Here is an 11,741-nt window from a genome sequence, read left to right as displayed (position 1 = left end):
CAGCACGTGACTGCCAAGCGTTCATAACGTCTTGGTTCTCTGGGACATGTGCGTCACCTAGCAGTGCTTCCAGGACATAATCTTTCTTGGCAGCTGTGAGGATGATCCTCAGGTTCCGGACCCAGTCCGTATAGTTGCTGCCATCGTCTTTCAGCTTGGTTTTCTCTAGGAACGCGTTGAAGTTGAGGACAACGTGGGCCATTTGATCTACAAGACATATTGTAAAGATTTTAGACTAAGTTCATGATAATTAATTTCATCTAATCAAATTACTCAATGAACTCCCACTCATATAGACATCCCTCTAGTCATCTAAGTGAAACATGATCCGAGTTAACTAGGCCGTGTCCGATCATCACGTGAGACGGACTAGCCAACATCGGTGAACATCTTCATATTGATCATATCTCCTATACGACTCATGCTCGACCTTTCGGTCTTCCGTGTTCCGAGGCCATGTCTGTACATGCTAGGCTCGTCAAGTCAACCTAAGTGTATTGCATGTGTAAATCTGGCTTACACCCGTTGTATTCGAACGTTAGAATCTATCACACCCGATCATCACATGGTGCTTCGAAACAACGAACCTTCGCAATGGTGCACAGTTAGGGGGAACACTTTCTTGAAATTATTACGAGGGATCATCTTATTTAAGCTACCATCATTCTAAGCAAATAAGATGTAAAACATGATAAAGATCACATGCAATCAAATAGTGACATGATATGGCCAATATTATTCGCTCCTTTTGATCTCCATCTTCGGGGCTCCATGATCATCGTTGTCACCGGCATGACACCATGATCTCCATCATCGTGTCTTCTTGAAGTTGTCTCGTCATCTATTACTTCTACTACTATGGCTAACGCTCTAGCAATAAAGTAAAGTAATTACATGACATTTATGTTGACATGCAGGTCATAAATAAATAAAGACAACTCCTATGGCTCCTGCCGGTTGTCATACTCATCGACATGCAAGTCGTGATTCCTATTACAAGAACATGATCATCTCATACATCACATATATCATTCATCACATCCTTTGGCCATATCACATCACAAAACACTTGCTGCAAAAACAAGTTAGACGTCCTCTAATTGTTGTTGCAAGTTTTTACGTGGCTGCTATAGGTTTCTAGCAAGAACGTTTCTTACCTACGCCAAAACCACAATGTGAATTGCCAATTTCTATTTACCCGTCATAAGGACCCTGTTCATCGAATCCGATCCGACTAAAGTGGGAGAGACAGACACCCGCCAACCACCTTATGCAACTAGTGCATGTCAGTCGGTGGAACCAGTCTCACGTAAGCGTACGTGTAAGGTCGGTCTAGGCCGCTTCATCCCACGATGCTGCCAAATCAAGATAAAACTAGTAACGACAAGCAAATTGACAATATCGACGCCCACAACTGCTTTGTGTTCTACTCATGCATAGTAACTACGCATAGACCTAGCTCATGATGCCACCGTTGGGGAACGTAGCAGAATTTTAAAATTTTCTACGCATCACCAAGATCAATCTATGGATTCATCTAGCAACGAGGGAGAGAGGAGTGCATCTACATACCCTTGTAGATCGCGTGCGGAAGCTTTCAAGAGAACGGGGTTGATGGAGTCGTACTCGACGTGATCCAAATCACCGATGACCAAGTGCCGAACGGACGGCACCTCCGCGTTCGACACACGTATGGTTGGGAAGACGTCTCCTCCAACTTGATCTAGCAAGGGGAAAGGAGAGGTTGATGAAGATCCAGCAGCACGACGGCGTGGTGGTGGAAGCAACGGTGATCTCGGCAGGGCTTCTCCAAGCGCAGGGAGACGGAGGAGTGTCACGGGAGGGAGAGGGAGAGGCCAGGGGCTTGGGTGCGGCTGCCCTCCCTCCCCCCACTATATATAGGGTGCCTAGGGGGGCGGGGCGGCCCTAGGAGATCCAATCTCCTAGGGGGGGGGGGGCGGCGGCCAAAGGGGGTGCCTTGCCCCCCAAGGCAAGGGTGGCGCCCCCACCCCTAGGGTTTCCAACCCTAGGCGCAGGGGGAGGCCCAAGGGGGGCGCACCAGCCCACTAGGGGCTGGTTCCCCTCCCACTTCAGCCCATGGGGCCCTCCGGGATAGGTGGACCCACCCGGTGGACCCCCGGGACCCTTCCGGTGGTCACGGTACAATACCGATTACCCCCGAAACTTTCCCGATGGCCGAAACTTGACTTCCTATATATAAATCTTCACCTTTGGACCATTCCGGAACTCCTCGTGACGTCCGAGATCTCATCCGGGACCCCGAAAAACTTTCGGGTTACCGTATGCTAATATCTCTACAACCCTAGCGTCATCGAACCTTAAGTGTGTAGACCCTACGAGTTCGGGAGACATGCAGACATGACCGAGACGCCTCTCCGGTCAATAACCAACAGCGGGATCTGGATACCCATGTTGGCTCCCACATGCTCCACGATGATCTCATCGGATGAACCACGATGTCGAGGATTCAATCAATCCGTATACAATTCCCTTTGTCAATCGGTACGTTACTTGCCCGAGACTCGATCGTCGGTATCCCAATACCTAGTTCAATCTCGTTACCGGCAAGTCACTTTACTCGTGCCGCAATGCATGACCCCGTGATCAACCACTTGGTCACATTGAGCTCATTATGATGATGCATTACCGAGTGGGCCCAGAGATACCTCTCCGTCATACGGAGTGACAAATCCCAGTCTCGATTCGTGCCAACCCAACAGACACTTTCGGAGATACCTGTAATGTACCTTTATAGTCACCCAGTTACGTTGTGACGTTTGGCACACCCAAGGCACTCCTACGGTATCCGGGAGTTGCACAATCTCATGGTCTAAGGAAATTATACTTGACATTCGGAAAAGCTACAACAAACGAACTACATGATCTTTGAGCTATGCTTAGGATTGGGTCTTGTCCATCACATCATTCTCCTAATGATGTGATCCCGTTATCAATGACATCCAATGTCCATAGTCAGGAAACCATGACTATCCTTTGATCAACGAGCTAGTCAACTAGAGGCTCACTAGGGACGTGTTGTGGTCTATGTATTCACACATGTATTACGATTTCCGGATAACACAATTATAGCATGAACAATAGACAATTATCATGAACAAAGAAATATAATAATAACCATTTTATTATTGCCTCTAGGGCATATTTCCAACATGAAGCTGGGTAAGATTCTCCGGCGTGCATGTCTTCGCCTTATCCCGTTTCCAGGCACTGGCGATGTTTTATTGGCTCCCACAATATAAGCCATCCATTGGCATATGTCGCACCAACCACCCGACATTTGGCGCCCACCATGGGGCCAGGTGCACCGTCGTTCGGAGACCTACTCTGGACGGGAACCCTCTTCCTTCCCAACGTGCGTAGCCAGCCCGGCTCGCCCATTGGCGCTTGCCCCGACGCGTTGCAAGACGTCGCCAACGCCTGCGCGACGAGCTGCCTCGCCGATCTTCTTGGCGAGGATCGCATCTCCTATGAGCCCGCATCCGATGCGGGCACAGACTGCCCCGAGAGCCACCTCGTCAGCCTCCTCGACCAACTCCATGTCTCTGACGAGCTTGCCACGGACTTGGAGTCGGTTAGCTCCACCGACCCGATGCTTGTCGACTCCGACACGGCATCCCTTGACGCCTTCCCCACCAACGTGGTAATCATCAACGACCCTCTTCCTCAAGCCGACAGTAGCGGCAGTGCCATCACCGAGGTACTGGTCATCAGCCACGGCACCGCCTCAGGCGAAAGCGCCCACGACGCCCTGTAGACAGCGCTGCACGACTTGTCCGCCCCGTCCCGGTTGACGCGGACGCCAAGACATTGGAGGCGCGCCGCCTCGCCCTTGTTGCGGAGGGCCAGAAGCTAGCCACCATGAGACGCCTCACTGAGGCTCACCAGCGCGAGGTCGACCGTGCCGCCTTCGGCACGCCGCCTCCCGACGGGCCGAGCCGCGTCGGCATCGTCAAGAAACATGGCGCGGCTATCGCCGACATACTGGGAGCGGACCGCCCAGTCTATGCCATGCCTCTCGAGAACTTGCGTGCCGCCCAGGCGGCCGCAGACGAGTTGAATGGGCTGGGGCCTAACGAGCTCCCCTACATGACCAGACGCATCCAACAGCTTATCGACGCGGCCACAGAGCGACATGAAGCTGGTGTCCGCGCCAAGAGTCTTCCCCCGCGCCGAGAGCACGGTGCGACATCCCGAACACCGACCGTGGGCAACACCCGCGCAAGAAAAGAAAAGGAGCCGGCTGCCAGCCGCAGCCGGACTCGAATCTCCATCGAGCGTGACGCAGAGGGCCGCCCTCGAGCTGTGGAGTGGCGGGGAAACCCCCCTCCCCCGCCTCATGGTTAGAGATACCCTACCCCGCCGCCTGTCATGCATCCGACTCTCAGCGGCCGGCTGGGTCGCTGTGAAGGAGTCGGCGAGAATGATGCCCGCCACCGGATCGACCGCCTTGCACGATCCCTGGCCCTGGAAGAAGAAGATGATGTCGGCCTGCCTTGCTTCGGCCCCCGCATCCGCGCCGAGCCCTTCCCCAAAGGGTTCTCGCTCCCAAGAGACACGCCCAAGTACAACGGCTCCGTGAAGCGGGAGGATTGGTTGATAGACTACTCCACCGCGGTTAGCATCGCGAACGGCAACAGGCGTGTTGCCGTAAAATATGTGCCCCTCATGCTCCAAGGCACGGCGCGCACCTGGCTCAACAGCCTCAAGCCTTACAGCGTCAACAGCTGGCTAGACTTCACTGAAGGCTTCATCCATAACTTCACCAGCACCTACAAGCGGGCTCCCAAGCCCCGACAGCTCTCCTTGTGTGTCCAAGGGCCCAACGAATCGAATCGCGACTACCTCACGCGTTGGGCCGAGCTCCGCAACTCTTGCGAGGGAGTGCACGAGGTTCAAGCTATAGAGTACTTCACCGCCGGGTGCCGAGAAGGCACCCTCCTCAAGCACCGACTCCTCTGCGACGAGCCGACTACGCTTGACGACCTGCTGATCATAGCTGATAAATACGCCACGGCCGATTCCTCAATGAAGACCGAGCTCCGAGTAGACGCCTCCGGGAAGGTGCTCTCTCCAAGTCCCAAGACGCCGGCTGGAGAGTCCAGCCGATGCCCGTACCAGAACGACCACAAGTGCAAGGCTCCCCTGCCGCCTTCCACCAGTCGGCAGGTGGCCACAGTCGAAGACGAACAACCCGAAGGGCGGCCCGCACCCAAGAAGTAGAAGGGCGGCAGGCCGGCTTGGCAGCCGGCTTTCTCCTACGAGCAAGCACTTGATGCCCCCTGCAAGTTTCACAGCGGCGTAAAGCCTTCAAACCACACAACCTGAAAATGCCACTGGCTCACACGGATCTCCAAGGGTGAGGGGATGGCGCCACCTCCGCCTGCTGGTCAGCCGCCTCCGGCTCCTCCGCAGTCGGCTGCTCGACCAGCGGTCGGGGCAGTTCAAGACGAGTACCCCGATGAGCATGCCGCCTACGTCGTCTTTACAAGCCAGCCAGAAGATCGGCGTAGTCGGCGCCGACAACACCAAGAAGTCAACGCAGTCGCCTCCAACAACCCAGAGTTCATGCACTGGTCAGAAAGGCCTATTAGCTGGAGCCGGACAGATCACCCAGAGGTGATGCCGTCTCCCGGATCTTACGCATTGGTTCTGGATGCCACCCTCGCTACAGAAAGGCGAGCCGCCCGTTTTCTCCCGTGTGCTGATAGATGGTGGGAGCAGTATCAACATACTATACCGTGACACCATGGAGAAGCTAAGCATCAAGACAAAGCAGCTCATGCCCAGTCGGACCGTGTTCCATGGCATTGTTCCCGGCCTATCCTGCTCCCCAATCGGCAAGATCAAGATAGATGTCCTCTTCAGGGACAAGGATCATTTCCGCCGAGAGGCGGTGTGGTTTGAAGTGGTGGATCTAGAAAGCCCTTACCACGCGTTGCTTGGCCGACCTGCCCTGGCCAAGTTCATGGCTGTACCCCATTATGCCTACCTCAAGATGAAGATATCAAGTTCCAAGGGCATCATCACCATAGCCGGAGACTACAAGAAATCCTCCGAGTGTGCGGCTGCCAGCAGTCGGCTGCCCGAGTCCCTTGTAATTGCTGAGGAGAAGAAGATACTGGACCGAGTCGTGGCCATGGCCGGCAAGTAGCCGGCCCTGTCCCCCGACCCCAAGGAGTGTGATGCCCAAGGTTCTTTTCAGCCGGCCAAAGAAACAAAGAGGGTACCTCTGGACCCGGATCACCCAGAAAGGTTTGCCACCATCGGGGCAAACCTGGACAGCAAATAGGAAGGTGAGCTCGCCGATTTCCTCCGTGAGAATCGGGACATTTTCGCATGGTCCCCCAAGGACATGCCGGGTGTGCCGAAGGAATTCGCCGAGCACAAGCTACATGTCCAAGAAGGTGCAAAACCAGTCAAACAACCCCTCCGCCGACTATCGGAAGAGAAGAGAAGGATTGTAGGAGAAGAAATAGCCCGGCTTCTGGCAGCCGGCTTCATTATGGAAGTTTTCTTCCCAGAGTGGCTCGCCAACCCGGTCCTCGTGTTGAAGAAAAATAACAAATGGCGCATGTGTATAGACTACACCAGCCTCAACAAAGCCTGCCCCAAAGATCCTTTCGCCTTGCCAAGGATTGATCAAGTAATAGACTCCACAGCCGGATGCGAGCTATTGAGTTTCTTGGATGCCTACTCAGGCTACCACCAGATAAAGTTGGATCCAACTGACCGCCTGAAAACCGCCTTCATCACACCATTCGGAGCCTTCTGCTACCTGACTATGACATTCGGCTTGAGAAATGACGGTGCCACTTTTCAGCGTTGCATGCAGAAATGCCTCCTCAAGCAGCTTGGCAGAAATGCCCACATCTACGTAGACAATATTGTGCTGAAGACGGAGAAGCACGGCACCTTGCTGGAAGACCTCAGAGAGACATTTGAAAACTTGCGCCGATTTCAAATCAAGCTCAACCTCGAGAAATGCGTGTTCGGAGTACCAGCCGGCCAGCTCCTAGGCTTCCTGGTCTCCGAACGCGGCATCGAGTGCAACCCGATGAAGATCAAGGCCATAGAGAGAATGGAGAGTCCCACCAAGCTGCGGGATGTCCATAAGTTCACCGGATGCTTGGCTTCCCTGAACCGCTTCATCAGCCGGCTCGGAGAGAAAGCCCTCCCCCTCTACCGACTCATGAAGAAGTCCACTCATTTCGAGTGGAACGACCAGGCGGACCAAGCCTTCCATGAGCTAAAGAAGATGTTGACCACGCCGCCTGTCTTGGCGGCACCAGCTGAAAAGGAGCTCATGCTCCTTTACATTGCCGCTACTAGCCGGGTGGTCAGCACAGTCATCGTAGTCCAGCGCCCAGAAGAAGGCCGGGCTCAGCGGGTCCAGAGGCCGGTGTATTATTTAAGCGAAGTCTTATCCACCTCGAAGCAGAACTACCCACACTACCAGAAGATGTGCTACGATGTGTATGTCGCTGCCAAGAAGCTCAAGCCCTATTTTCAAGAGCACCCCATCACGGTCGTGTGTACTGCCCCGCTCGCCGAGATCATAGGCAGCCGGGATGCATCCGGCTGGGTGGCCAAATGGGCTATTGAGCTGCCCCCCTACGCGATCTTCTACCAGCCCCGCACCTCTATTAAGTCCCAGGCACTGGCCGACTTCCTCGTCGATTGGGCCGAAACCCAATACCTGCCCCCGACTCGACTCACTGGCGGATGCACTTCGATGGGTCCAAGATGCACACCGGCTTGGGAGTCGTCATCGTCCTCACCTCTCCCAAGGGCGACAAGCTCAAGTATACATTGCAAATTCATTTTGCCGCCTCCAACAATGTGGCCGAGTATGAGGCGCTCATACACGGGCTCCGGCTAGCCAAAGAGCTCGGCATCCGCTGGATCCTGTGCTATGGCGACTCGGATTTGGTGGCCCAACAGTCATCCGTGACTGGGACGCCAAGGACGCAAACATGGCGAGCTATCATTCAAAAGAGTAACAAGCAAGAAAGCAAGGACGGTGGATCAAGCCAAGGGAACAACGGGCAAGTTGGGCAGGTTGGCGGAGTCGGCGGTGCTGGCTGGAGGAGTGACCGGCTGGCGAGTCTCGGCATCATTGCTAGAGGCACGATTAGGCTGAGGCGGGCTGGTCGCTTCACCATCCAGCGCAGCGTCTTCATCATCCTCTCCCTCTTCCCCTTCGCCCTCATCACTGGAGGCAATCTCCTCCGCCGAGTCCTCACCTTCGGCCGGGTTCAGCCCGAACCACTCCTCCGGCTGAGCGACACCGACGTCATCCACCTCAAGGGCAAAGGCGCTGGTGTCGGTGTACTCGATGATCGCCGAGGCACGCTGGACGATAGCTGACCGCACCGCCTCCAGCTCCTCATCAGCCTCCAGCCGCCAGGTGCTCAGTTGGTCTAAGTTCAGCCCTGGATACCAGGCTCGGACGAACTCCAGTGCCCGCCCTGCGCCAGACCAGGCTGCTGACGCCTTCCAAGCCTCGAAGCGGCCGACTGCGACCTCCAGCCAGTCGGCAGTCCGACTTGGGGTGCGCGGAATCACCTCGCCAGGCCAGAGGGCGGCCAGCACTTGCGCCCCGGCGCGCTGAAGACGGCAGTGCATGCGGTGGGCCGGCTGCAGGCGGGCTTGAAGCCCCAGGAGCTGCTCCTCAAGTGACCGGCTGGCACCTGGCGCGATCTCGGCCCCCGCCTACCGTCGCGCGTCGCGGTAGGCCTTGATGGCTTGGGTGGCGGCGGCAGAGTAGCCGGGAAAGTAATCTGCACAAAGAGGAAAGAAGTGGCACCAAGTCAAAAAATGAATCAGATAGTAGGAGGCAGGCAAGGAAGCAAAGAAGAAGGCGGCCTACCGTCAATCAAGTTTTCCACCCGGCTGTAGCCTTGGCTCAGCGCCTGCGTCGTCTCGGCCCAGTTTGCCACCTCGGTCTCATATTCGGCTTTGAGGGCGGCCTCGCTGTCCTGTGCCGCCTTCAGGGCCGCCTTGTGGCTCTCCTCCTGGTCGGCCAGCTTCTTGGCCTGGCGATCACGCTCCTGGGCCAGGGCGGCGCACTCGTCTTCCTTGGCGCGAAGGGTGGACTGGGCTCCGCTTAGCTGGATCCTCAAGTCAGCATTGGCCCCTGCAAATATGAAGAAAGAAGTCGTCAGGAAAAGATCCGACCCGACTACTCGGTAGTCGGCCCGAATCTCGGGGACTACACCCAGTGGGTGCGCTGACGCGCCCCCACTTAAAAGAAAAATGAAGCACTTACTCCGGCTCTCGGTCAGATCAGTGGCCTTCTGATTCAACTCCTGGGCCTGGGAGTTGAAAGCGGCCGCGCGGAGGTTGTGGTACTCCTACAGATAAGACAAGGGACACGAGTAAGAACAAGACGGCAATCAAGCTTTCCAAGAAGTTCCAAGCCGCCTGCTCAGCAGCCGGCTCGGAAACCGGGGACTACACCCAGTGGGTGTGCTGACGCGCCCCCACGGAAGAAATCAAAAGCAATCGACAAAGAGCAGGAGGACTCACCCGAATAACCGATCGCGTCGTGAAAAACTCCTGGGTGTATTGCTTCAGCACGGTGGCTTGGGCCTGAAGCCGGTTCCGGACGTCCTGCGTCGCCACATTCAACATGGCTGTCCTGCCGCCTGGCGTCCACCCGGACGAGCTATCGCTGGCCGCTTCTAGGTCCTGGGCCGATGAGCCGGCGTCCATGGTTTTCTGCGCGTCCGGCGCTGAAGTCGCCTTCCCCGCGCGCCGGCGAGGCGGCGACGAGATCACAAGATCCCCTCCCACGGCCGGCTCGCCTCCAGCCGGCTGCACGGGCGGCACTTCAGGCCGGCTTCCTCGGCCCGCTCCAGTCGGCGGCGATGGCGCCACCTCCCTCTCCATCTCCGGCTGGCCGCGGCCGGCCTCCTCCAACGGGGGCACAGGGGTGTCGGGAGCCGCGGCGCGGAGGGGAATGACGAACTGCGGAGGCTAGTTCTGCTGGGCCTCCGCCTCCCTCTCCGCGTCTACGGCCTCCGCCTGGGCCTTGGCTGCCGCGACGGCTCGTGCCTCCGCCGACTTCTGCTTCGCCTCTCGAGCCGCCCTCCGCTCCTCCGCCTCCCGCTCCTCCCGCACTTCCCGCGCATTCCGCTCCGTCGCCTCTAGTAGGTCGGCGCGAGGATCCACCCGGCGGGAGCTTGAAGACCCTCCCACGGCTCCGACTATGGAGGCGGCCGGGACCCGCCCAAGGGAAAGAGGGGCCCTGTTTGATAAATTGAGAAAAAAGGTTTGGAAAAACATCAACCGAAGAAGAAGAAAAAAGAAAGGCATGAGAACAGCGACACTTACACTGAGACCGCCTGCGGCTGCTTCACCACCTTGCGGAAGCGGGCTGCCTTCACGGCCGCCTCATCCCGCTTGGTCGCCGCCGCGGTACTCTTGGGCTTCTTGGGCCGACTGCCGAAGTAGGTCGATGCGGCCCGGCATTTCTGCGTGCCGCCATGGAGAGCCGGCGCGGCGGATGGGCCCGCGCTTTGGTGATCGGGTGCCGCCTGACGGCGCGGAACAACTTCGGCCTCGGCATCATCCGGCCAATCCTCGAAGGAGGCCCCGAGCCCAGAGCCGCCTGCCTCGCCGCCCTCCCCTGCGACGTCTTCTTCCATGGCGGCCGCCCCCAGGTCCGGGTCATCAACGTCATCCGTCGTGCGGTCAGGGAGGAACTGGCGTTCCACCCCCGCTGCCCCGGTTGCCGGCGGAAGTGCGGGGTTGTGCTAAAGAAAAGCCGGCTGGTCAGGAGTCGGCCACCATGAACTCGGCAACAAGCAAAGAAAAAGAAGAAGAGAAGCTTACCATAGGCGGAGGATTGGCGCGAGAGTATGGCTCCTTGCCATACTGCCACTCCTCGGTGAGCTTGTAGTTGGAAATATAATTCACCATATAAGACACCTTGGTGTGAGGCATCTCCTTGGTGCTTAGCCGGCATGGGTCGAAGCGGCCGCTCATCTGGCCGATCATGTGAGGTCGGCCCTGGAGCGGAAGCACCCGGCGCTCCACGAAAGCGGCCACCAGGTCAGCCCCGGACAGACCCTCCGACTGGATCATCACCCGGAGCCGGGAAACGGAGGCGGCCCCGCCCGGAGACAACGACCTGGACCGGAAGGACCATGAAGGCTGCCTCCCAGCCGGCGGGCTGGCTACGTAAGCCGGCAGGTTGACGAAGTCGCCTTGCGGAGCGATATTCTTCATGTAGAAGTAGGACTTCTGCCAGAGCTTCACCGACTGGATCAGCGGGATGGACGGAAACGGGTTGTTGTCGCCCGTCCCCCGCACGGCGATGAAGGCGCCGCATGGGGTGGGCACGCCCACAACAACAGTGCCAAGCTTGCACTGGAAGAACTCTCCCCATAGTTCAAGGGTGGGGTGGACGCCAAGAAAACCCTCGCACAGGGTGACGAAGGCCGACAGCAGCATCACCGTGTTGGGAGTGAGGTGATGCGGTTGGAGATGATAGAATTCGAGGAAGGAGTGGAAGAACCCGCTCGCCGGCAGGCCAAAGCCGCGCGGGCAATGCGAGCGGAAGATTACCCGCTCGTCCTCTTCCGGTGCCGGCGAGATCTCCCTCTCCGGCGCGAGACGGACCCGCATGTAGTCCGCGCCCGGCAGCCGCCGCGTCCGGCGGAGAAAGTCGATGTGGTCGTCGTGGACATTGGAGC

The 11,741-nt window shown here is 57.3% G+C and overlaps 2 protein-coding genes across 2 annotated transcripts; both read right to left on the bottom strand.

The window, feature by feature from the left end:
• Nucleotides 1–8,864: 8,864 nt before the first annotated feature.
• Nucleotides 8,865–9,756, bottom strand: LOC147972949 (uncharacterized). Its single transcript, XM_087523935.1, has 3 exons — nt 9,571–9,756; nt 9,311–9,395; nt 8,865–9,178 (listed from the first exon to the last, which is right to left on the bottom strand). The coding sequence occupies exons 1-3, from the start codon at nt 9,754–9,756 to the stop codon at nt 8,865–8,867; spliced, it is 585 nt and encodes a 194-aa protein (XP_087380061.1).
• Nucleotides 9,757–10,020: 264 nt separating this feature from the next.
• LOC147972948 (uncharacterized) lies at nt 10,021–10,691 on the bottom strand. Its single transcript, XM_087524512.1, has 2 exons — nt 10,378–10,691; nt 10,021–10,291 (listed from the first exon to the last, which is right to left on the bottom strand). Exons 1-2 carry the CDS (start codon nt 10,689–10,691, stop codon nt 10,021–10,023), a joined length of 585 nt encoding a protein of 194 aa, XP_087380638.1.
• Nucleotides 10,692–11,741: the final 1,050 nt, after the last annotated feature.

The sequence above is a fragment of the Triticum urartu genome, chromosome 5A (assembly GCF_056163025.1).
Source record: "Triticum urartu cultivar PI428250 chromosome 5A, HENAU_Tu73, whole genome shotgun sequence".
Taxonomy (NCBI): Eukaryota; Viridiplantae; Streptophyta; class Magnoliopsida; order Poales; family Poaceae; genus Triticum; species Triticum urartu.
The sequence above is the reverse complement of the archived record's forward strand: the minus strand, read 5'-3'. Positions and strand labels throughout refer to the sequence as shown.